General features: G+C 40.1%; 1 protein-coding gene across 1 annotated transcript; it reads left to right on the top strand.

Moving 5' to 3' along the window:
* LOC118485099 (N66 matrix protein-like) lies at window positions 1–26,613 on the top strand. Its single transcript, XM_035981344.1, has 3 exons — window positions 1–439; window positions 7,920–8,128; window positions 26,548–26,613. Exons 1-3 carry the CDS (start codon window positions 1–3, stop codon window positions 26,611–26,613), a joined length of 714 nt encoding a protein of 237 aa, XP_035837237.1.
* The last annotated feature ends 982 nt before the right edge of the window (window positions 26,614–27,595 follow it).

Here is a 27,595-nt window from a genome sequence, read left to right as displayed (position 1 = left end):
ATGTCTGGTGAAAATAAAAGGAAATTTTCGAACTTCAAGCAGGGTACAAGCAATGTGAACAAGAAGGGTGAATCGAGCACACCGGCAAGAGCTGCAACCGGTGTTGAGAATAAAGGAAAGGGTTATGTGGGTACTCTGCCCAAGTGTGACACGTACCAGCGCCATCATTCTGGTCGGTATCGATTAAGGAAGTGTGAATCATGTGGAAGGAACGGCCACACGAAGGATACGTGTTGGGTCGGAACTGGTGCTGGGCGTGGTGGTAATAGAGGTCATGGGAATGGTAATGGAAACCGCCAGCAAGGAGGAAATGGCAGAAATGGAAACCGCGGAAACGACGGGAATGGTAATGGAATCTGCCAGCAAGCTGGGAATGGAAATCGCAACCAAAACAACACTCAAGCTGGAAACGGAGGTGGTAATGGTCGAAGACCGGGCTGTTTTAATTATGGAGAAGTTGGGCACTTCAAGAGGGAATGCCCAAAGCTGAATCAAACCCGTGGAAGAGTGTTCAACATAGGCGCCAGGGAAGCGCGCCAGGATCCAAACATTATCACTGGTACGTTCCCTATAAATCAACGCTTTGCAATCTGTTATGTTTGATACTGGTGCTCACTATAGCTTTGTATCGTTAGAATTTAAGAGTATGCTTGGGTTAGCTGCTAGTAAGTTAGATGTTCCGTACTCAATTGAACTGGCTAATGGAAAGCTAGTTGAAGCAAATGAAGTTGTCCGAGGTTGCGTAATTGAGCTAGGAGAACGTGCGTTCACTTTGGATCTACTACCAGTCGAGTTGGGAAGCTTCGACGTGGTAGTAGGGATGGATTGGTTGTCAAGCAACAAAGCCGAGATTGTTTGTCACGAAAAGACCATTCGCATCCCGATAGAAGACGGAGAAATGATCGTGGTTCACGGAGAGAAGCGTGATACGCCTCTGAGAATCATCAGCTGCCTGAAAGCTCGAAAGTGTTTACAAAAGGGATGTGTTGCCTTCTAGGCACACATCGTGGATAAAGAAGCTGCTGAGCCGAAGATTGAAGACATCCCAGTGGTAAAAGAATATCCTAAAGTCTTTCCAGAAGACTTGCCAGGATTGCCACCTCAAAGGCAAGTTGAGTTCCACATAGACTTGGTTCCAGGCGCCGCGCCTGTGGCTAAGGCACCTAACCAACTTGTGCCTTCGGAGATGCAGGAGTTATCAACGCAACTCAAGGAGCTGTTGGACAAGGGATTCATCAGACCAAGCTTCTCACCTTGGGGAGCTCCAGTTTTGTTTGTTAAGAAGAAGGATGGTAGTTTTCGTATATGTATCGACTACCGAGAACTGAACAAGTTGACAATCAAGAATAGATACCCCCTGCTGAGGATTGATGATCTATTCGATCAGCTGCAAGGCTCAAGTTTCTACTCGAAGATCGATTTAAGATCAGGTTATTATCAGCTGAGAATTCAAGAGGAAAGTATTCCCAAGACTGCTTTTAGAACTCGATATGGACATTACGAGTTTCTGGTGATGCCGTTTGGGTTGACAAACGCGCCAGCTATTTTTATGGATTTGATGAACAGAGTTTGCAAGCCGTACCTCGATAAGTTTGTGATTGTGTTCATCGACGATATCTTGATCTATTCAAAGATGAAGGACGAGCACGAACAGCACTTAAGAGCTATCTTGGAGCTACTTAAAAAGGAAAAGTTGTATGCCAAGTTCTCAAAGTGCGAGTTCTGGTTACGTGAAGTCCAATTTCTTGGACATGTGGTTAACGGAGATGGAATCCACGTGGATCCAACAAAGATCGAAGCGATCAAGAATTGGGAGACTCCAAAGACGCCAACCGAGATTCGACAATTCTTAGGTTTGGCTGGTTATTATCGAAGATTCATTGAGGATTTCTCAAAAATCGCTCAACCTTTGACTTCCCTCACGCAGAAAGATAAGAAGTTTGATTGGGGAATCAAACAAGAAGAAGTGTTTCAGTTGTTGAAGGACAAGCTTTGTAATGCCCCGATCTTATCGCTACCCGAAGGAACGGATGATTTCGTGGTATATTGCGACGCCTCGCGTCAAGGTTTGGGATGTGTGCTGATGCAGCGATAGATAGTTATAGCGTACGCGTCACGCCAACTGAAGGTTCATGAGAAGAATTATACCACGCACGACTTGGAGTTAGGCGCAGTGGTATTTGCGTTGAAGATTTGGCGACATTATTTGTCTGGTACGCGATGTACAATCTTCACTGATCATCATATTCGACCAATAGGAGCTTAACATGAGACAAAGACGCTGGGTAGAGCTGTTGAATGACTACGACTGTGAGATCAAGTATCATCCAGGGAAGGAGAATGTGGTCGTCGATGCCCTAAGTCGAAAGGAAAGAATCAAGCTCATAAGGGTTAGGGCTCTAGAGATGATTGTCCAGACAGATCTCTCACTGTGCATTCGTGCCGCGCAGAAAGAAGCTCTTAAAGAAAGGAAAATTGAGGACAAATATCTCCGTGGGATGGAGTAGCAGTTGGTACCAAATGAGGAAGGGACTTTATGTTTCATGAAACGAATTTGGGTTCCTCTGTTTGGTGGTTTGAGAAAGGTTATTTTCGATGAAGCTCACAAGTCACGGTACTCTATTCATCCAGGAGTGGATAAGATGTACCAAGATCTTAAGGATTTCTACTGGTGGCCAAGGATGAAAGGCGATGTTGCAGTTTATGTTAGCAAGTGTTTACCGTGCGCCAAGGTAAAAGCCGAATACCAGAAGCCTTCAGGTCTACTGCAGCTACCTGGAATACCCAAATGGAAATGGGAACATATTTCAATGGATTTCATAACAAAGTTTCCAAGAACGCCCAAAGGTCACGACACTATTTGGGTAATAGTGGACCGTGTAACGAAATCTGCGCATTTCTTGCCAATCAGAGAGAAAGACAACACGAGCAAATTAGCTGAGATATACATGAGAGAGATCGTTCCACGTCATGGAGTGCCTCTCTCAATCATCTCTGATAGAGACAGAAGGTTTGTGTCAAGGATTTGGAAATCCTTCCAAGAAGCATTCGGATCTCAGTTGAACCTGAGTACAGCCTTTCACCCGCAAACTAATGGACAGAGTGAACGAACGATTCAGACTTTAGAAGATATGCTGCGAGCTTGCGTAATTGATTTAGGTGGAAGTTGGGACACTCACCTACCATTGGTCGAATTTTCATACAATAACAGTTATCACGCAAGTATTCAAGCAGCACCGTTCGAATCTCTTTATGGACGCAAATGTCGATCACCGATTTGTTGGGCTGATGCAGGTGATAGACAATTGGTTGGTCCGGAAGTGGTCCGGGAAACCACAGACAAGATTGCACTGATCCGAGAACGCATCAAGGCAGCTCGCGATCGTCAAAAATGTTATGCGTACCGAATAAGGAAACCTCTGGAATTCGAGGTGGGAGACATGGTTTTGCTGAAGGTTTCACCCTGGAAGGGTGTGGCACGCTTTGGAAAGCGTGGGAAGTTGAATCCGCGCTACATTGGTCCATTCAAGGTTCTGGAGAGGATTGGTTTGGTAGCATATAAGTTGGACTTACCTGCGGAACTCAATGGTGTTCATGATACATTCCATGTATCAAATCTGAAAAAGAGTCCAACTCAGGAGACAGTAGTCATTCCTGCAGACGAGATTCATATTGACGACACAGTCCACTTTGTTGAAGAACCCATTGAGGTTACCGATTGGAAGATAAACAAAACACGCAGGAGTAGTGTCAAGCTCGTCAAAGTTCGATGGAATGCTAGACATGGTCCAGAATACACATGGGATCGTGAGGATTGTATGAAAGAGAAGTACCCCCATTTATTTCCTAAGACCCCTGCAACTAGAAGCAGAGCTTAAAATTTCGGGACGAAATTTTCTTAACGGGGGGAGAATGTGACGACCCTCACAAATCCAGGTATCCGTACAAATTAATTAATATTTAATTAGTGCTTAATTACTGTGCTTGATTACAATTAAGATTGAATTGCTTTCTGTTTTCTGATACATACATACTCATGCATCACATTTATTACTGTCACTCCATTTATTACACACAAACAATAGTCACAAACTTGATGCACAAAGCACAGTTAGCACAGTGAGCGGATAACCCAGAAACATGCTGACAATGCCAGCACCTAGACAGACATTTTTTTTTGAGGCCAGAATGAGCCAGGAATGGAATACTACACTAGTAGGGAGTGTAGGGAGGTGAGGACCATAAAACTGCGTCACTAGGTGATAGTTATAGTGCCCGGAAGTGCCTAAAACATACTTAAAGTGCAGAATTCTGCACTAAATACCAAAATTTAGCATTTAACAATGCTAGTAAAGTGCAAAAACTTGGCAAAATAGTCCTACACACTTTCCAAAGTGTTGGGAATTTAATGTGTCATTAAAAACAATATAAAAGACACTTTAAAGCTTTATTTAGCACTTTAACGGATCAATATCCAACCAAACAACCGGACTTTACCCGGAACATAAAAATATTGCCAAACACATTGTTTTTACTTTTCTGAGCTAGTTAGGGTCCCCGAACACCCTAACACACCTTATAATATATAACACATAATAATACACTAATCATATCATTGGATCTTAACCAAGTCTTGTAGCTAGATCATTACAACCCAACCCCCTACCCCCCCCCCCCATACTCGACGGTCACCAAGGGGTGACCCACTCTTATTTTCTTTTGATTATTAAATTGTTTATGTTGGATATTTAGGAACACATTATATGTTGGACAAACATAAGACTTGGTTTATAAATAAGTATAGTAGTTAACCCTTCTCTCACTTCCAACCATCACAACATCAAACTTTCTCTCTTCCCCTCTCCACCATTCACGGCCACCACCACCACACCACACTACCACCACCATCAAGTCTTGTTCAAGCATTTTCCATACATCCAAAGGTGCAAGAGGTCATACAAACAAGCTTGGTGCACTTGGAAACTCAAGGACCACCCTAGTTTTCTTTTATCCACCACTTTTACGCCTTGTTTCTTCCCTAGCCTTATGCTAGTAGTAAGTGCTCTAAAACTTCATCTTGTTCTTATTTTTAGTGGTTAATAGATGATAGAATGATTAAATGTTAAGAACACTAATGAACATAATCCAATACTTGAAACATAAAGGGGTAAAGAGTGGATAAAGAGAAGATATATGGTTAAATCATGTAGATCTTGTGTTGTTATGATTATTGGATGTTGTTTGTTAGTAGAAGTAAGATGGATCATCATCAAGACTTGCTAGATCATGTTTAAGAGCATGAACTAGCAAGATGTAAATGATAGAGTTATGAAGGATGATGAAACCATCCACCCATGAACCTTGAACTTGAATAAATATAATTTTTCTTGAAAAACAAAGATGTAAGCTTGTAGATCTAAAGATCTACAAGTGGTTTTTCGGAAGAACCAAGTGAAAAATACTAGTTTTGTTAAAACCCGGATCTTGTATGAACTAAAATCATTTTTAGTAAGTAAACAAGTGTATGAACACTTGTGTAACAAGAAAATTCCACAAAGAAATATTTTTGAAAATCATGACTAGAAGTTGTGAAAATACATATTCTTTAAAAATAAAGTTTGTAAGAAACTAATCATATTTTTAAAGATAACAAGAACTACTAAGTATGTTAGTAATTTACTACATATTTTCACAAACTTTCAAGTTCATGAGTTCATGATTTAGGCTTATTTTTGTCAAGATTAGTGAATAAAGATTGTATATTGTTGGTTGGTAAATTGTTTGAATGATTTTTACAAAAGAAAATGATATGCTAGTAAGCATGCACACCTCCATTTACAAAGGAAACTCTGGCGAAATTTTTCTAGAAATATAACACTTACAAATATTTTTCTAACAAGCTTTTACAAATATATTTTTAACTTGGTTTTCAAAATAAACTTCGCCATGAATTTTATTACAAAAATACCAAGTGCCGGAGGTTGATTTTCGTAAATAAAATTTGATAAATATATATTTAGAATATATATTTTATAATAAAACGCTTGTGTGATTGCTTGTTTATTTTGTGCTATAGATATATTATATTTTGGGTAAAAACAATATAACTTGAAAATATCATGAAATTTCCACTCCAAAATAATACCAACGCTCTCACAAAATAAATATTTAAATTACACAAGTATTGTCACAACGCGCACTTTAAAACGTAACTTATGTAGTATTTCTGAAAAATACTCTTATACGTATATTTTGATAAAGTATTATTTTGGAAAATGTATAAGGTAAAATATAATATTTTTGGGAAAAATATATATATTTTGGAAATTAAAAACATTTTAGACAAATGATTTAAAATATACTTTTCAAGTGAGACTTAAAAATATATTTTCGGAATTACAAGTATACATGTATTATTACCCCCATCCTTGGGAAGGAATATACTTATAAAATGAATACGAAGTGTGAATACGAAATAGTTGTCTAACTATTTCACCAAAAACGTTAAACCCTAAGCCAAGGCACGGCCATCCGTCTAATAGGCATTAGTACGTGTAGGTCGTCACGCAGCAGTAAGAGTTGGAGATTGACGTTTCTGGATACGCACTACTGTGAGTTCATGTCCCCCTTTTCCCTTTACTATTTTCAGTTTTTATACTTCGGGGGTGAAATACATGCGACAATTATTACAAACTTTTATTACATGGTATGGTTAGCGTAGGGAGGGTTATACTACTAGATCATGTGAGGGGTGGGCAATAACACTTGAGGCCATTAATCCTCTTTGTTAGGACCGAGGGACACAAGAGTGATAGATCTATTTGGGTGTAGCGAGCCTACACCGTGAGGCCGGGGCGGCCCATAGAGGTGACTGTGTCTTCCAGCCGAAGCCCGGTAACAAATTTGCTAGGTTTGAGTTTCCCTGCACTTCTCACACATACCAGTGGCTTTGCAACCCATTGGTGATCTCTTTTTCCTTATTGCTACATACCAATGACTTTTATACATACTTTAAAGGTCTATACATACTCACTTTTACATGAACTCGCTCAACTTTTTGTTGATTTTTCAAACTACATGTATTTCAGGAAATTAGTGGATCTGGCAAGGTATGCAATCACGTCAAGCTGCGTAGGAATAATGATGTCATCCGAGTTTAGGAAGTGTGACCTTTGCCTGGACGGGTCTCAATTCTTAAACGGTGTTTTTATTTCATGTCTTTTGTCATGTCGTATGAACATCTTTTAATTTATGTCTTGGTTGTATTTGGTTGTTGTGTCGACTTTTAAAAATAATGTTGTTGTGTTTTACTTTTAAAAACTTGATGAATGGATGAACATCATGGTTTTATTTTCATATAGCATTGTTGTGATTATGCTATGGTATTAAGAAGTCACACCAAATAAACCCACGCTTCCGCAAAAGCGAGGGTGTGACATTATAGGCATCTAATTCCGCTCCAAAGTTCACACGAAATTACTTCATGCGGAATTAGGATTCACACGGAATGAGCTATAAACGGAATTAGTTAATTCAAACGGAATTACATGTTGATTCCGTGCGGAATTACACATGCACCTTTCAAGCGGAATTAGCTATCTTGACCTTTTTCCTGAACTTCGTGCCCTGAACAATGCAAGACTTGAACAAAGACGTAGTCGACAGACATAATGCACTAACAGCAACAAGAATCATGTAGAAAACAACGACAACGACAAAGGCAGGACGAGTGACAAACAGAAACGTGCTCAAGGTTGTCTTAACTGTGGGAGCAATAAGCATTTCAGAAAATACTGCCCTAAGAATAATCAGGCACAAGGATAAAAGCTCAGTAGCAGAGCTAGGGGAGCACACCAGGAATCCAAGCGTGGGTATCGGTACGTCCCAAATTACTCAACGTTATGCATCTGTGCTGCTAGATACTGTTGCAAATATTAGCTACGCATCTCTAAAGTTTAAGAGTATACTTGGTTTAGTAGCAAGTAAGTTAGATAATCCGCACTCGAAAGAACTAGCTAATGGGAAGCTAGTGGAGGCCAACGAAGTAATTGAAAACGACAAGATAGAACCCGGAGAGCGTGAGTTTATGCTTGACCTACTACCAGTTGAATTGGGAAGCTTCGACAAGGTAATTGGATGGATTGGTTGTCAAGTGATCAAGCGGAAATTGATATCCGCGTCCCGATGGCGAACGAAGGAACGATCTTGACTCATGGAGCAGGGTACGCCTTTACAAATTACTAACTGCTTGAAGACACGAAAGTTGTTGCGAATAGGATGTGTTGTTTTCTTGACTCATGTCGTGGACAAGGGAGTCGAAAGACCAAAACTCGAAGATACCCCTGCAATAAGGGAATATCCCGAAGTTGTAACAACCCGCACTTTCGTGCGTTGTTACTACTCGATATACTCATTACGCCTAGCACCAGAGATTCAGATCATAATGTACCCACATCAGTTACATCGCTATATCGCAATATTTTCGCATATTCTATCACTATCACATCACGTTACACTTGCTGACAACCACAAGGATGTCAAGTGAGGACCAATTCTACCCTCCTTGATAGCCATGATGTGTCGCAGTGCAACTCATTACTTAAAATACATCTAACGTTCACGATGGCATTGAGAGAGGACTTATTCTACCCTCCTCGATGACCGTGAAGCGTCGAAAGGAAATCGAATACTCGAAACGAAACTCAGTTAATGTATCGCAACTTGGAAATATAGATATGTAAATACGACCCAACGTAACAAATTATAATAAATATATGAAATATGGATGAGAATGTGTAACCAAACTATCGCAACGCTTAACGATCAAAACGGAACACCAAAACTTAGATTCCCGAAGGCATCTGATCGAATGGCAGTTCGATCGGGTGGCCATCCGATCGGACAGCCAGCCGATCGGATAGCCAGCCGATCGGACAGCCATCCGATCGGACGGCCATCCGATCCAAAGCACCACTTCACCTCCCTTCTCCTCGTTGCCTATAAATACCCCTCAGTCACATCAAGAACACTTGATGTGACTGCTGCTGTTCGACCAGATGCTCCACCCCCCCCCCCCTTCATCTCTCGATATCTTGCGATTCTTGTAAGTTTTCAACTCAAATCTTGTACTTCTTTGTTCTACACGCACTCCTCCACCTTTCTATCTTCTAAATCTCAACTTTTAACCGTGAAATCAACGGATTTGAGGTGTTCTAGGGTGATGTCATCATGAAGTTCTTATAACCTTCAAGTGTTGGCCTCATTCCACCAAAAACAACTCAGATTCGAAAGATTTCCACAAGAATACACAACATTTTCACAAAACATCTACACATAATCATGAATAAAAGGATTGAAAGATGGTTTTTCCAACTTTCTTTCAACTCTTTTACACTCAAAGCACTCAACACCAGTAGAATCGGAGCTTATACCGACCTTCTACTCATTTCTAGTGTCGTGTTGGTCCAAGATCTGATTTCTAACGAAGAGACGACCAATTTTGGGTTAAGCATGGAAAACCCGTCAAGAACGGCCAGATCTGATGGAACGGGGTGGATCCCGGCCATTAGAACAAGTCGGATTTGATGGAATTTCAGTTGTTTAGCACGTCACATCAACGTCTCGACCAAAACCACCGAAAAATCTTCAAACTTTGTCGAATACAGCTGGACGGGCCAGCCGATCGGACAGGCAGCCGATCAGACAGCCCAGCTGATCGACAGCCCAGCTGATCGGACAGGCCAGCCGATCGGACAGGCTAGCCGATCGGGCAGCCCATCCGATCGGGTAGCAGCCCATCCGAAAGGGCCGGCATTCGATCGGATTATCATTCGTTCCTTGTTTATCTCGCTATCATTTAACGCGCTGCCAAACGCTCATGCAATCAGTCTGTAATCAGGGTATTCTCAAACATTTTTCCGCCAAATCCAACCAAGCCGTGTTAGCTTGCCGAATATGCACTGTGAGTATACTTGAACCCCTTTTTATCGCTTTTTGGGTGTAACATACGTTCCTAATAAATCGAACTTATCAAACGAATTATTCAATCAATCAATTTATCACTTGCGAATAACTGTTATGCATAGATATATGTGATACTAGTTGCATATGTGCTAGGACTTATACTCGTGACGTCCCACCACGACTATTATAGTACTATTGCACCCGACGGGGTCTAGTTATGCCATCGAAGAATCGAGCATCGAGGGCTTAGCTGGAAGTATCAGTTTTGTGAGTATATATGTCGTGTATTACGTTTATGCATGTGGAAATTCGCAGCATCTTTTAACCTATTTACGCTACTACATATCAAACCTGTATACTCGCCAATACTTTAGTATTGACATTATTTTAACGTATGTTGCAGGTTTAGTTGCAGTCTACATCAAATCAAGCTAGGGAGTCTAGAAACTCACTTAAAAGTCTATGTTGTCGGATTGTATTGTTCAAGAGGACAAGAAATCTATGATACCTTATGTGATTGTATGGTTTATTAGTATGGGATAATGAACACATTAAATACTATCGCAATATAGTTGTTATGGATTCTCTTGAACAATCTGATTCGCATAGTGCCACGCCCCGATGATTCCACCATCGGTTGGGGTGTGACAGATTGGTATCAGAGCCATAACTATAGGGAATTAGGCAAGACTCGACCTAGTCTGGGTCGATGTCTTAGAAATGACCTAGTCTATAGTCTAGTACCAACAGGTCGACTCGTATGAACACAGTAGGGTTTGTATTGGGCCTACGTGATACTCTCGATCAGAATTACTAAAAACTACAACTTTGTCTGAACACCGCGTACTACAGCTTCACACGAAGAAGCCTTTCTTAAGGCTGGAATACTACTTAGCCTTTCCTAAGGCTGACACAATACACATGATTTCGAAAATACTCGCATATCACAACCGAGAAATCCAGTCGAGACCAGGTGTGAGAACCAATAACTCTCGATAGGATTTCTTACTCAGCGCATTTCTCTAGCACGAGGACCTTTCGTTAAGTTAGGGGTGACATCCATATCTCAACAAAGACCTCCATTTCGAAATTTTAGTGGAACTCTCGGATTTATTCGATGAACACAACCACAATTAGGAATGAAGCTGTTAAGACAGGGGTGAAACCCGTACCTTAATAAGCCGTTCCACTCTCTAAAATGGTTTTCGAAAAGCTCTCACCAAGGACTCGACCATAACAATGACTCGGGCCACGCGATGACTAGGAAGACGAATGCCATGAGTTGCATCCCAGTGGAAGCATAACTCTTCTAGGTCAACGCGCGTACACGAACTTGTTGGGTATAGTTGGGTTAACTTTGGTAGTCAACGCCTAAACACCCAAGGCACTCCGATTACTTTACTAAGCCCACGACTCGCCGGTGTTATGCTTTGACAAACTACGCACGCTTTATGTGTTCATTTTATGATTTATCAAATTTTCGCTCTCTGTTTTACAAAATGCACAACTCGCACAACCATCGCAATCTAAACCGAAAACCGAATGTTTGCAACAAAACTAATGTCTAATTACTCACTTACGCTCTCCCTCTCTCCCTCCCATCGCGTCCTCGCGTAATTTACACCAATATGTATGTGGGTAAGTGTAAACTACAACTATTGTGACACCTGTGTCACCATGACCATCAAACAAAAACCAAACCAATGAAATATTGTATTTCATACTTGGGATTTTGTGTAAATATGTGTATCGTTTGCACATATCAATTCTTGTTCGATTTCGGGCTTTAAATCGCTTTCTAGAAGGTTATACGCGATCCGATGCGTAAATATAACCAGTTTAATGCAACAAACACTCCGGAACAGTGAAATAGGCTTAACATACCTTAAATAACCATTACATAACTTAGAAATAAGTTTTTGATGGTTTGGTATGCCGATATCAAGTTTATTCGCTTACAGGGACTAAATTCGACAAACTGCGAAAGTATGTCAATTTGTACTGTAACAGACCTTCCGGAACTTGATCATAAGTTAAGTATGCCCTAAATATTCTTTACATAGCTTAGAAATAGGCTTTGAGGTGTTTGGTGCACAAAAATAAACTTTATGCTCATTCAGGGACTAAAAGCGTCAAAAAGTGCATAAGTTTGCATTTTCGCGCATATTTTACGTTCTGAATACTTCCGGACTTCCAAAAACTTATGTAAGCATTAAAATATTTTATTTTAGTGTTGGTATGATAAATTCCATTCGTCGCTTAATTTGGATCGTTTTTGCGTTCGTTACAACTCTCGTCGTAATTAAGCGAATAACGCAACCGTACGACCAAACGAACCGACATCCGTGATGTCTTTGAGCATATTTTAAGTTCCCTATACTTTAATATCATTTTAGAGCCTTGAAATGAGGTTAAAGGGGTTTAAAAGTGCCAAAAAAATCAAGTTTTACAATGTAGGGACCATTTTTGAAATTTCTGGCAGATTCAATGAAACTAGTCCATTTTGAAGTGTTAACGGTTTTCACCCATGGTTTTGCAAAACCATGGGATGGTATTCAATGAACGTAGTCCACATTAGGGGCACCCATGGTTTTTGAAAACCATGTGCCCACATGTAAGGTCTAGATCAAATCACGTTTTTCGACGAACGATCTTAACGGTTCAAGGAAATCTATAAATACCCCTCACCCATTTCATTCTTCCTCACATTTGAATCTGATTCTATACTCTCTAAGTGGAAGTATATGCTTCCTACCTGAGAGTGAATCGGGTTCGAATCTTGCGGGGACCTTCTGTAAGTATTCTTTCGCGTTTTTCATTCGTTTTAGCGTTAAATTCAAACTGCGTTTGACTTTATGCATTAACCAGTTTATGGTCAATGCGAAGTTCGTTTGAACTTCATAACGTGAGCGTAATCACGATGGTTATAGTCCCTAGTAACTATACCTACTGATTACCACGTTATCTGACGAGTCGTAGTTTCGGCCAAAATGCGTTTTATCGCGTATTTTGTAACCAAACTACTCTAGGGTATTAAAACCGTTTTTTTTAATACCAAACCTGTTTTCTAACTTTACTAAACATGTTCTAGCATGTTTAGCTCGTCGCTTTTAGATTTGTGCTTGTTTAGGGTCGTAAAGGTAAGCGATCTAATCAATCGCTTATGCTTACGAACCCGACCCATTGGTCGATCTTTAGGATCCGACCAAACACATTAGGTGACCATAGTTGTATAGTGAATAACCTTCCGAGGTTATACCTTATGGTCACGACGTTTAGTTAGTTATATGATAGGTAGTTTATATGCCTTAGGTAAATTACCAAAATGCCCTTTTTACGCATAAATTCATTTTAAGTCTATGTAACGAAATTTTTGACATCTAAACTGGTTTAACAACAATATTAAACATGTTAAGGCATACCTTGCTTGTCATAGGACTAGTTAGGCATTCCAAACGCGTTTTACGCAAACGACGCGTTAAAGTGGCGTAAGCTACCTAAACGGGTCGTAATGGGTCAAAAGCACTTAGGATAGGTTTCGTTTTAGTACGTAGGCTTTGTTAAACCATATTACATAAGTTCCCATACTTATTTGGTTTACGAAACCTCGTACTACCCGACCCTCCGGTAGGTCCGTGTATTAATATAGATACCTATATAGGTGCCGTGTGATTCCGTGATCTTCTAGCATTGCTTGGTGGTTATCCTAGGACTTCTAAGCAATCTCAAGTGAGTACATAGTCCCCTCTTTTACTGTTTTCCAAACATTTTGGGGTGAAACACATGTGCCTACTTGTTACTTTCATGATTTCATGCTTTTATATCATATACTTGCTATGTTCATTAGTACACTATTAGGACATGATTTCATTGTGTTTTTGCTATGTATGTTTACTTAGCATACTTAGTACATCGTTTTACATAACATTTCATGCTATGTATGTTCATCATACTTAGTACATTTTACATCACATGCTATGTATGCCCATTGTGTGCATATTTAGTACATCGTTTTACAAAGACATCTTATACTTGGTATCATGCTATGTATGACCATCCGTCGCATACTTAGTACATTGTTTGTGCATTCTTACCTATGGTTTGGTTATTACATATTTCACTTGCCATACATGATATTTTGTTTACACATTACTCGATTGACATTTGATAACGGTTTAGACACGGGCAATTTACAATTGGTGGTTTACGTGGGTAAGTTACTTGATTTGAGTAACAAGACGTGTGTAATGTGATACAAGCATGGTGGATACGCCGCTGGTACTTCCTATATATAAGTGCTTGTATTATATTACATGGCGTAGCGTTATTTAAATCATTCATTTGGACTTATACATCTTTACACAAATAACATATTTTTCACAAGACATTGTTTTACAAAACAGTCTGTTTTATACAAACTCCTTTTTACTTGGTTATTCAGTTAACCTTACATCATTCTTTTTAACTATACATATCTATCGTCGATTTTCAAACGTCTTATAAAAGCAAACACTTAAACTGGATTCATGACAAGTTTTTGTTAAACATTTTCTTAAACCTAAGTCATGAATCCTATTTTTCATAAAACCTATGTACTCGCCGGCATTTTTATGCTGACGTACTTTCACATGTGTTTCAGGTACAATAGGTGATGAAGTTTGATGATGATATTGATGCATGCTCACATAGGATTGGACGAGGCCTTAGTGACATTAAAAGACGCAAGACTAGTTAATTTTTGTTATGTTTCTGTATTGTTAAGACATTGTAACTCATTTAATTCAATAAAACGAAATTTGTTTAATCCATGGTTGTGAAACAATGATTCTGTTACAACACTCCCCGACGTTTCCGCCACGTTTTGTTGTTTTACGTGGTCGGGGTGTGACAGAAAAGTTGGTATCAGAGCCAATGGTTATAGGGAATTAGGTTATTAGTAATGCTTTGACCTAGTCTATAACCTTCCTAGGACCCTAACGTGAGTTTACTTGCGTTTAGTCATAAAACAATACCGTCACTTATCCTTAAGTGACAACCACAACGAGAACATAAATTTAAATCTGCCTTGAAAACTAATCATCTGTTCTAGGATGATTGATTACTAGGCTTTGAGCCCTTTGTTATAAGGTTTTGAACCCTTCCAGTTTGACTCATATTTGGCTTAGTGCCTTTTGAGTTTTCGAAATCTCGTCAAAGTTGGGTCTAAATAATGTGAACACGTGCAAACTGGAAGAGTGGGTGCCTGTACCCTGAGTTTTCTGTCTAAGGCTAGAGTGTTCGTACAAATCCGCAGTATCGGACCAGTCACTCTTACCTGGGAACTCTTGGGGTGAGTGTCCACTTATAGGCGAGCATGTCTTCGCGATACATCATGAGGACCTATTTACTTTGATTCAGCCTTTGTGTGTCATTTGTTTGCTTCGTGGTTCAAACAAATGATCACCACCCATGTTTTTGGTCGGAATTTGTAACATCCTATTCTTACCCAATGCCACTTCACTTGTTTCTCTCTCTTGTTTCCCTTTTAGAATGCCTCCACGACGCGACAATCAGATACCTAATGAAGAACTGGCAGCTATCATTACGCAGCAAATGACTGCTGCAATCCCGAACATCGTTGCTCAATGCAATCAAGCTCTCAACAACAATAATGCCCCTTGCAACTTCAAGACGTTCAAATCAGCTAAGCCATCAAAGTTTTCTGGGTCTCAAGGAGCGACTGCACTTCTGCAATGGTTCGAGAGTCTAGAGAGCACCTTCAGACATGTTCAATGCCCAAACGAGCGAAAGGTAGATTTCGCATCTAGTGTCTTCGAAAAGCGGGCTTTGACATGGTGGAATGGTGTAATGACAGATAGGGGTGCCGATGTGGCACTAGCTCAAACATAGGAAGAGCTTCGAGCTCTGATGATGAAGGAATTCTGTCCTCGTCACGAGATCAGGGCCTTAGAAAGGGAATTCGATGATCTTAAGCAAGACAGTGGTGAACATCGAGCCTACACTGATCGATATGAGGAGCTGAGCCTGTTGTGTCCTTCCATGGTTACGCCTTTGGATAAGGCGATTGAGAAATACATTGATGGCCTCCCTGACTCAGTTCAGGACATTGTTACTGGTAGTAACCCCACTACGGTTAGGCAGGCCATTGAGCTATCTGCAACTTTGACTGAATCTCAGATCAAGAAACGTAAGCTTTTCCGAAAGGGTGACAAGAAACCGGTCGAGGAATCGAAACCAATCGAGGAATCAAAGACCATGGATGAACAGACTGGATCCCCTAAGAAGACAAGGAAGCGAAAGGCTTCTCAGAACTTCGCCATGGTTACTCACAATGATCAAACCGTCCTCAACCAACCAGCTCAACCCCCTGCTAGGAAGCCCTACAATGGAACTGCACCCTTGTGCAACCAATGTAGCCTACATCATCATGCTGGTGTGAAGTGCCGCACATGCCAAGTCTGTGGACTCATAGGCCATACAGCAAGGGTTTGCCCACCTGCAGGTGCACCAAATCAAGCTGGCAACAATCCTGCTCAAGGTCGTTTTCCACCAGGTTCTTGCTACAATTGTGGCGAGATGGGTCATTTCCGAAGAAATTGCCCAAAGCTTGCTAATGCGAATCCAGCGCAAAGATGAGCATCTAACCGATTGGAAGACAACACTATTTAGAAATACTCAAGCTTTATGCATTATCTTCTTTTGTTGTCAAAGATCTATGAAACAGTTGTTATCATTGTTTATAAATAAATCTTTTTATTTTACTTTGCAATGTGCAAATGTGATGGCATGTATAAACAATGTATCCCCTTCAATACCGACAATCAAGGAGCCGTATTCCTTGAAAAACAGACTACCCCCAAAATCCTTCCATTTTATGATCTATTGCGTTTTCTTGAAAACGAAATCGAATCTTTGGTAGATCATTCTATCTTTATAGATAGATTCTTGAAAGTGATTAAAGTGCCAAATGAAATCCACGGATTGGATTCCTGGTGTGCTTTAAGTATCCGCGTCCAAAGATAACAAATTAAAAGTCAAACTAAACAACTATGTGATTATGTGCTTATGTGTTACTTTTGATGCTTTTGTGATCCAATTTTTGTTATCCAAATCCTCGTAGAATCTTCCATATCTTCGTATAAGGGATTCATAGTAGGATATCAAAAGGTACTACCTTAAATCCTTAATGGGCTTCTACGTAATAGTTAAGACCCATGGATTATACAGTACTATTCCATAATTAGACCCCCTGAGTGGTCTAGTTAAACAGATTGATCCAAAAATCTGGTTAGGAATATCATGTAATGATATAGCTGAAAAGACTCCTTGGTGGTCAAATTAAAGTGATCATTTGTCGATCTAATTAAAAAGGACCCTATGGTAGTCTAGCCACACTCATTACAGGTTTGATTTTCTTCCCCTACACATTATGATATGTACTGTGCGGACTGTGCAAGGAATTACGTAATTATGGACGCGTACATAATTATGGAATTTAGTGCACAGAAACCACAGCGAGTTTTGCCATGAGTCTAGAGTGAACCCTGTTCATTTCCAATTCTGATGAAGCACCCGTTGAAGAAAAATGAACTAGCTATTCATTTTTCACTTCTGAAAGAATATCCGTTTATGGAAATGAATATCCGTTTGATTATCCTTCATTTCCATTTCTGAAGAAGCAACCGTTGGAAATGACTCCGTTTGTTCATTTCATTTCTGAAGAATATCCGTTGAAGGAAATGAATATCCGTTTGATTATCCTTCATTTCCGTTTCTGAAGAAGCAACCGTTGGAAATGACTCCATTTGTTCATTTTCGTTTCTGAAGATATCTGTTGAAGGAAATGAATATCCGTTTGATTATCCTTCATTTCCGTTTCTGAAGAAGCAACCGTTGGAAATGACTCCGTTTGTTCATTTTCGTTTCTGAAGATATCCGTTGAAGGAAATAAATATCCGTTTGATTATCCTTTCATTTCTGTTTCTGAGGAAGCATCTGTTGAAAATGACTCCGTCCATTCATTTTCGTTTCCGAAGAATGTCCGTTAAGGAAATGATAGGATTATCCCTTGCATATCTCTGATGGTTATTTGACACAAAGTCACGGACAGACTCCTACGAATAAATTTCGTGACGAAATTTCCTAAAGTAGGGGAGACTGTGACACCTGTGTCACCACGACCATCAAACAAATACCAAACCAATGAAATATTGTATTTCATACTTGGGATTTTGTGTAAATATGTGTATCGTTTGCACATATCAATTCTTGTTCGATTTCGGGCTTTAAATCGCTTTCTGGAAGGTTATACGCGATCTGATGCGTAAATATAACCAGTTTAATGCAACAAACACTCCGGAACAGTGAAATAGGCTTAACATACCTTAAATAACCATTACATAACTTAGAAATAAGTTTTGGATGGTTTGGTATGCCGAAATCAAGTTTATTCGTTTACAGGGACTAAATTCGACAAACTGCGAAAGTATGTCAATTTGTACTGTAACAGACCTTCCAGAACTTGATCATAAGTTAAGTATGCCCTAAATATTCTTTACATAGCTTAGAAATAGGCTTTGAGGTGTTTGGTGCGCAAAAATAAACTTTATGCTCATTCAGGGACTAAAAGCGTCAAAAAGTGCATAAGTTTGCATTTTCGCGCATATTTTACGTTCTGAATACTTCCGGACTTCCAAAAACTTATGTAAGCGTTAAAATATTTTATTTTAGTGTTGGTATGATAAATTCCATTCGTCGCTTAATTTGGATCGTTTTTGCGTTCGTTACAACTCCTGTCGTAATTAAGCGAATAACGCAACCGTACGACCAAACGAACCGACATCCGTGATGTCTTTGAGCATATTTTAAGTTCCCTATACTTTAATATCATTTTAGAGCCTTGGAATGAGGTTAAAGGGGTTTAAAAGTGCCAAAAAAATCAAGTTTTACAAGTGTAGGGACCATTTTTGAAATTTCTGGCAGATTCAATGAACCTAGTCCATTTTGAAGTATTAATGGTTTTCACCCATGGTTTTGCAAAACCATGGGATGGTATTCAATGAACATAGTCCACATTATGGGCTCCCATGGTTTTTGAAAACCATGTGCCCACATGTAAGGTCTAGATCAAATCACGTTTTTCGACGAACGATCTTAACGGTTCAAGGAAATCTATAAATACCCCTCACCCATTTCATTCTTCCTCACATTTGAATCTGATTCTACACTCTCTAAGTGGAAGTATATGCTTCCTACCTGAGAGTGAATCGGGTTTGAATCTTGCGGGGACCTTCTGTAAGTATTCTTTCGCGTTTTTCATTCGTTTTAGCGTTAAAGTCAAACTGCGTTTGACTTTCTCCATTAAAAAGTTTATGGTCAATGCGAAGTTCGTTTGAACTTCATAACATGTGCGTAATCACGATGGTTTTAGTCCCTAGTAACTATACCTACTGATTACCACGTTATCTAGGCTCAGTGACGAGTCGTAGTTTCGGCCAAAATGCGTTTTCTCGCGTATTTTGTAACCAAACTACTCTAGGGTATTAAAACCGTTTGTTTTAATACCAAACCTGTTTTCTAACTTTACTAAACATGTTCTAGCATGTTTAGCTCGTCGCTTTTAGATTTGTGCTTGTTTAGGGTCGTAAAGGTAAGCGATCTAATCAATCGCTTATGCTTACGAACCCGACCCATTGGTCGATCTTTAGGATCCGACCAAACACATTAGGTGACCATAGTTATGTAGGGAATAACCTTCCGAAGTTATACCTTATGGTCACGACGTTTAGTTAGTTATATGATAGGTAGTTTATATGCCTTAGGTAAATTACCAAAATGCCCTTTTTACGCATAAATTCATTTTAAGTCTATGTAACGAAATTTTTGACATCTAAACTGCTTTAACAACAATATTAAACATGTTAAGGCATATCTTGCTTGTCATAGGACTAGTTAGGCATTCCAAACGCGTTTTACGCAAACGACGCGTTAAAGTGGCGTAAGCTACCTAAACGGGTCGTAATGGGTCAAAAGCACTTAGGATAGGTTTCGTTTTAGTACGTAGGCTTTGTTAAACCATATTACATAAGTTCCCATACTTATTTGGTTTACGAAACCTCGTACTACCCGACCCTCTGATAGGTCCGTTTATTAATATAGATACCTATATAGGTGTCGTTTGATTCCGTGATCTTCTAGCATTGCTCGGTGGTTATCCTAGGGCTTCTAAGCAATCTCAAGTGAGTACATAGTCCCCTCTTTTACTATTTTCCAAACATTTTGGGGTGAAACACATGTGCCTACTTGTTACTTTCATGATTTCATGCTTTTATATCATATACTTGCTATGTTCATTAGTACACTATTAGTACATGATTTCATTGTGTTTTTGCTATGTATGTTTACTTAGCATACTTAGTACATCGTTTTACATAACATTTCATGCTATGTATGTTCATCATACTTAGTACATTTTACATCACATGCTATGTATGCCCATTGTGTGCATATTTAGTACATCGTTTTACAAAGACATCTTATACTTGGTATCATGCTATGTATGACCATCCGTCGCATACTTAGTACATTGTTTATGCATTCTTACCTATGGTTTGGTTATTACATATTTCACTTGCCATACATGACATTTTGTTTACACATTACTCGATTGACATTTGACAACGGTTTAGACATGGGCAATTTACAATTGGTGGTTCACGTGGGTAAGTGATTTGAGTAACGAGACGTGTGTAATGTGATACAAGCATGGTGCATACGCCGCTGGTACTTCCTATATATAAGTGCTTGTATTATATTACATGGCGTAGCGTTATTTAAATCATTCATTTGGACTTATACATCTTTACACAAATAACATATTTTTCATAAGACATTGTTTTACAAAACAGTATGTTTTATACAAACTCCTTTTTACTTGGTTATTCAGTTAAACTTACATCATTCTTTTTAACTATACATATCTATCGTGGATTTTCAAACGTCTTATAAAAGCAAACACTTAAACTGGATTCATGACAAGTTTTTGTTAAACATTTTCTTAAACCTAAGTCATGAATCCTATTTTTCATAAAACCTATGTACTCGCCGACATTTTTATGCTGACGTACTTTCACATGTGTTTCAGGTACAATAGGTGATGAAGTTTGATGATGATATTGATGCATGCTCACATAGGATTGAACGAGGCCTTAGTGACATTAAAAGACGCAAGACTAGTTAATTTTTGTTATGTTTCTTTATTGTTAAGACATTGTAACTCATTTAATTCAATAAAACAAAATTTGTTTAATCCATGGTTGTCAAAACAATGATTCTGTTACAACACTCCCCGACGTTTCCGCCACGTTTTGTTGTTTTACGTGGTCGGGGTGTGACACTATATCTAAATACAAACAAATCATTGTGTGAGAACCTAGGAATCTCGTGTCTCCTATGTGAAATCTATTTATATTGCACGTTACAAGTTGTGACCGCGCTTAATTGCATCGCAAACTCAAGAAAAACATTATGATGATCGAATCTCACTCCAAATATCTCTCTGTCTAGATGCCTTCCAATAACTCTACCTCGAGACGAATGTCTAGGAGAAGAGCCAAACGAAGCGCTGATAAGAGGATCGCTTCGCTTGTGACCAAGGAAGTGGTCAAGCTCATTCCTCAAATTGTCGCTCAAGTGCACTCTCTCAGCAACTCTCGAGCCTCGGAAGACCCTAAGACGGAAACGTCGCAACCTGCTTTTCTTTACAAACACTTCAAAGCCTGTGATCCGATGGAGTTCACAGGTGAAAGAGGTGTGATTCAACTACTCCAGTGGTTCGATTTTATCGATGTTACCCTTCGTCAAAGTGGGTGTCCTAATAGTTTCCGCACTACTTGCGCTACAGGAGTATTTCAATCGCGAGCACTTGAATGGTGGACCACCGAACGTAACAAACGTGGGATCTCCGCAGCTTATGCCCTCTCCTGGGATGAGCTGAAGGAACTCATGAAGGAAGAGTACCGCCCTCCTCAGGAAGTCCAGAAGCTAGAAGACGAATTTTGGAAAATCAAGCAAGCCGAAGGTGACAATGCTGGCTACACCGCAAGGTTCAAACAGCTTAGCATAATCTGCCCAAGTCAAGTCAACACTTCAGAAAAAGCCATCCCGAAGTACATTCACGGCTTGCCTGAGTGTGTGGGTGATTTCGTCGAAGCTGCAAGACCTGCTACCATCGAAGAAACCTACCATTTGGCCGCAGAAATTAATGACAAACGAGTCTTGGACGGATTCTTATCCAAGAAGCCTATTAAACAAGCTCATCAAGAAATCATCATCAATTCTTCTGACGATTCTTCCAACGAATCTACCGATGATCCTTCTGAAGATTCCTCCGACAATGTCCCCAGCGAATCATCAGACGAAACCGTCGATGACACCGCATCATCGCAGGAAGCTCAGCCCAGTCGTAAACGGAAGACCATGAGTTCAGACTCTTCAACAACTGGGCTGTCACAACCAGAACCTCTCCGAGCAGCTCCAGTTCAATTGAAACATGCTTACAATGGACCCCATCCCCTGTGTCTCAAGTGTACGTATCATCACCCGCCAGAAGCTAACTGTCGCTATTGCGCAAATTGCAACTAGTACGGTCATCTTACGCAACACTGTCACACGGGACCGCAGCCTTGAGGAATTTCAGCAGCAACCGCAGTCACCGCAGAAGTCCCCCACAGTAACGTTATTTTGTTCTAATGTTGTTGTAATGATACGACTGATCGCCATCAATTTCTTTTATGTATGGAACCTATTTTATCTATCATCGCATTGTGGATTCTATTCCTCTCTCATTCTCTCTTTCGCACTCGCGCACAATCTATATGCTAGCACTATGTACTATATAATGCATTTTATCCCTACTCTGCGTTTTTGAGATAAGGTACGATATACGTGCAAGAATCAACTAATCACGGGTGCACACGGGATTATCTTGGTTAGTGCACGGAGATCGTAGTGAATTTCAACGATGCCTTAAACGTTCAGGGCATGGTTAAGCGTGGTGGATACGCCACTGGTACTTCCTATATATAAGCGTCTTGACCATGTATGACTAAGTGTGACACCTCTTCACGGAACAGAGGCGTATGGTTGAAACATGACGGTGTTTTCGCCATGCTAACCAAAGTTTTGTGAAGAAAGTGCCATGTTGAGTTGGAACGTAGAACTATTATATTATTATAGTTATTTTTGACACACTACACTCAATCGCAAGGCGTAACAAACTAAATCGCATCACTGCGAGAGACTTTCGTAAGTCTGCCAACGCAACGCAATCGCCTCTTCGATGGACTTTGGTAAGTCTACCCCGCAGGGCTATTGCAGCGATGCAAGACTGGTCGTAAGTCCACAACGCAACTCAAACGCAGTTTTGCTGAAATCTATCTCGCAATCAAAATCGCTCATTATGTGGCTCGAAATCGCAATCACATCCTGTGCGTATCTCGCAATCTCTACAACTGGTTATTGATTTTATGTGAATCTAAATCGCTTATTATATGGATCGCTTATCATGGATCGCTAGACGTGTATTGCTAATCACTCGCCGCTTTTCACTTTAACGCATTTCGCGCCTATCTTCATCGCTCGCAACGCATCAATCGTCACTTAACGCTCGTTATATGTCAAATTGCTTATCGCTCATCGCTTGGGAGTCATCGCAGTCTGTGTGGTATTAGTACATGTGACATCGCTTCACGGGACAAAACTAATGTGGACAAACGTGGTGTTTTCCGTATTAGCGAACTCTCGTGGAAACATGCCATCTGGGTTTCATGTGGGAACTAATCGAAAACGCACTATTCGCCATCGCTTATCGTTCGTCGCCTATCCAAAACACGCCCTATCAATGTTTCGTGTCATCAAACTACTCGCACACGCTATCGACGCTTTTTTCGCAATCCGACTCGCTTCTATCTTCGACTCGGTCTAGCGTCTTATCGCTTGGACCGAGGGAAACGAAATCTTGTCTGTGTCCTATCGGCACACATGACACCGCCTCACGAAACAGAAGTAATATGGGAAAAACATGGTGGATACGTCGCTGGTACTTCCTATATATAAGTGTTTTAATCATATTAACGAACTTTCATGGGAAAGTGCCAAGTGGGGCTCGATATTAATTATTTTTCCCGTACTGTTAAAGAAAACCGATTTTTTGTATAAAAATTGTATTAAAACTATTGGACAAGTGAAATTTCCTTACAATGTGGAGGTAACATCGAATTAGTTTAGCTCCATGCCCAATGGTTCGACATCGAGTTTCAGCTCGAACCCACGTCATAGGAGAGTTCTTCTTAAAATAGTTCGACCACCAAGTTCTTTTAAATAGGTAAACCTAAAATCTTTTAGTAACCTAACAAAACCCTCCCCATAGCGCTAGTGCGGACATCGATACAGTTAACGCCACGCCATGAGAAGATTTTCTTAAACAAGTTTCTCCAAATATTAATCGACTATTCATAAATTTAAAATGCTTTGGAATCGCTTTCGTGTGTGTTATCGCTTTTGTTTGTTCGAATAGTATTTATTGCTCTCGCTGGTCTCCGCAAAGCTCTCCGCAAATCTCTTCAAAAAGCTCTCGCATGGTAACTCTCTATCGATCGCTTGCTATCTCGTCGCTTATAATCGCTACTCTCGTTCGCGTCAACTCTCGCAAACCTACTAGTCGATTAATTTCGGGATAAAATTTCCTAAAGCAGGGGAGACTATAACAACCCGCACTTTTGTGCGTTGTTACTACTCGATATACTCGTTACGCCTAGCACAAGAGATTCGGATCATAATGTACCCACATCAGTTACATCGCTATATCGCATTATTTTCGCATATTCTACCACGAGGATGTCAAGTGAGGACCAATTCTACCCTCCTTGATAGCCATAATGTGTCGCGGTGCAACTCATTACTTAAAATACATCTAACGTTCACGATGGCATTGAGAGAGGACCAATTCTACCCTCCTCGATGACCGTGAAGCGTCGAAAGGAAATCGAATACTTGAAATGAAACTCAGTTAATGTATCGCAACTTGGAAATATAGATATGTAAATACGACCCAACGTAGCAAATTATAATAAATATATGAAATATGGATGAGAATGTGTAACCAAACTATCGCAACACTTAACGATCGAAACGGAACGCCAAAACTTAGTTTGCCGAAGGCATCTAATCGAATGGCAATTCGATCGGATGGCCATCCGATCGGACAGCCAGCCGATCGGACAGCCAGCCGATCGGACGGCCATCCGATCCAAAGCACCACTTCACTTCCCTTCTCCTCTTTGCCTATAAATACCCCTCAGTCACATCAAGAACACTTGATGTGACTGCTGCTGTTCGACCAGACGCTCCACTCCCCCCCCTTCATCTCTCGATTTCTCGCAATTCTTGTAAGTTTTCAACTCAAATCTTGTACTTCTTTGTTCTACACGCACTCCTCCACCTTTCTATCTTCTAAATCTCAACTTTTAACCGTGAAATCAATGGATTTGAGGTGTTCTAGGGTGATGTCATCATGAAGTTCTTATGACCTTCAAGTATTGTTGGTGCACTACATCTGTCGACTTCGTCTTGGATCGAGTCTTAGATTGCATTGTATAGATTAGGGCGCGTTTTACGAGAAAATAGGAAAATGTATGTGTCTTAGATGCTGATTTCGCTTATAGGGTCTTAGAAAGGGATTTCGCTTATATGGACATGTTGGGGTTTCGCTCTTATGGTCATGTCCCTTGGAGCGAAATCTCAGTCCTATATATATAGGGTCATTTGAGCGAAATCATATAACAGTTGTACGATTTCCATACCGAAGTGCTGCCGGTGTGAAGACTACTTGTATTTGCATTCAAATCAATACAATCAGTAGTTAAAGTGAAGAATCAGCTGTTTCTAGCTTTGTTTCTTGTTATTCCGCACCTGAAACAGAGTAGAACACCTTTGAACGACTCATTCGGGTCAGATCGCGATCCTACAAGTGGTATCAGAGCTCAGGAGGAAGAGTTCTGCAGAGATTAGCTGGAATTCGTCTTGTTTTCTTACTTCTACACCTTCTTTCTTCATCAGATCGAGATTTAATGGTCAAAATTCGCTCAAAATTTCACAAACTATAGATAATTGGACATAGACAAATCCCTGAAAGTTTGACACTGAAATACGGACTAAAATGGACAAAATTAGGCCCCGAGTTGATTTCGCTCATGAGGACACTCTCTGATTTCGCTCTTAATACATCCTGATTTCGCTCATGTGTCACAAAAGTTGAGAGATTTCGCTCCTGAGTGCATCAGATTTCGCTCCAAGGTGTCCAAAACCCTAATTTCGCTCCAAAGACAAGTCTAATTTCGCTCCTGGGAGTCATCAATCAGTGATTTCGCTTATTGTTACCATCTAATTTCACTCCAGTGTCACATAACCAGAGATTTCGCCCATATGAACATATGATTTCGTTTTTAAAGACTATCTGGGATTTCGCTCTTAGTACACAAGTATCTAATTTCGCTCATAAGTCACTAATTTTGAAAAACGTGCTAGGTCATCATGGATACCGACTTCTATACCGCGTTTGCAACTCCGTCTGGTCCAGCTGCTATTGTTTAAGCCATGAGTTTGGAAAATGAGACGGGAACCACTCAAAAGCCCCCGAAATTGATGAGTATCGAAGAATATTACGGGTGGAAAGATAGATTCGAGAACTGGGTTCAGGCAAACCATCTTAGGTCGTGGGAATGTATACATAAGAAATATGTGTTGCCACGAACAGAATTGCAAGTTCTCAAAGAGTTATCAGAATTCACAGATCAAGAACGGGTTATGTACAAAGCCGAAAAAATGATGATCAGTCTGCTTCAGCAAGCTATAAAAGAAGACATCTTCATATTGCTTCAGCATGACAAAACTGCAAAATCAATCTGGGATGCACTTAAAGTCAAGTTTGAGGGTAGCGAGAATATGATTAAATGCAAGAAGGCGCTGCTAAAGAAAGAGTTTGATCTGTTCAGTAGTCTACCGGGAGAGGATACAAAGAAGCTGATTGAGAGATACTGCCACCTAGTGCAATCAATGTCGATGTTAAGTATTACAGAAGATCGTGAAGAGTGGGTGGACAAGCTAGCCGATGCGTTACCACGGAAAGAGTGGGGAACGTATTTGATGATTCTAAAGAATACGGGTGTTTATGATGGGCTAACGATTTCACAGTTTATTGAAAAGATCGAGAGTCAGGATCTGGAACAGCAGAAGATCACTAGGATGAACAGTCCAAGTGGTCAACAGGATGTAAAGATGTACTACAAAGGTAGTGTTCCAGTTCCAGAAGCTGAGAGAAGTCCGAAAATCCAGACTGCATTTAGTGCTGGGGATTCAACTGAAAAGGTTGATCAGGGTTCAAACAAAAGCAGCAGTGGATTCTCATCATTTCCAAGTGTCAATCCTAAAGAGTCAAATACAAGCTTTCAGTCTCAGAGCACAAAGACAGGAAATGGTTACGTGATTCAATGCAATATCGCTCTAAATCTTCCAGAAGGTCAAAGTTTTCAGAAGAAACTACTAAAGACCACATGGCTTTACTTGGATCTGTGTT

This window comes from Helianthus annuus, chromosome 12 (assembly GCF_002127325.2).
Source record: "Helianthus annuus cultivar XRQ/B chromosome 12, HanXRQr2.0-SUNRISE, whole genome shotgun sequence".
NCBI lineage: Eukaryota > Viridiplantae > Streptophyta > Magnoliopsida > Asterales > Asteraceae > Helianthus > Helianthus annuus.
This window is presented reverse-complemented; position numbering and strand designations above follow the sequence as displayed.

Coding starts and splice junctions, on each gene's coding strand:
- LOC118485099 (XM_035981344.1), top strand. CDS start 1: ATGTCTGGTGAAAATAAAAGGAAATTTTCGAACTTCAAGCAGGGTACA. Junction 440..7,919: donor TAATGGTCGAAGACCGGGCT/GTTTTAATTATG, acceptor CTGTGCTGCTAG/ATACTGTTGCAAATATTAGC. Junction 8,129..26,547: donor AATTGGGAAGCTTCGACAAG/GTAATTGGATGG, acceptor AAAACGTGCTAG/GTCATCATGGATACCGACTT.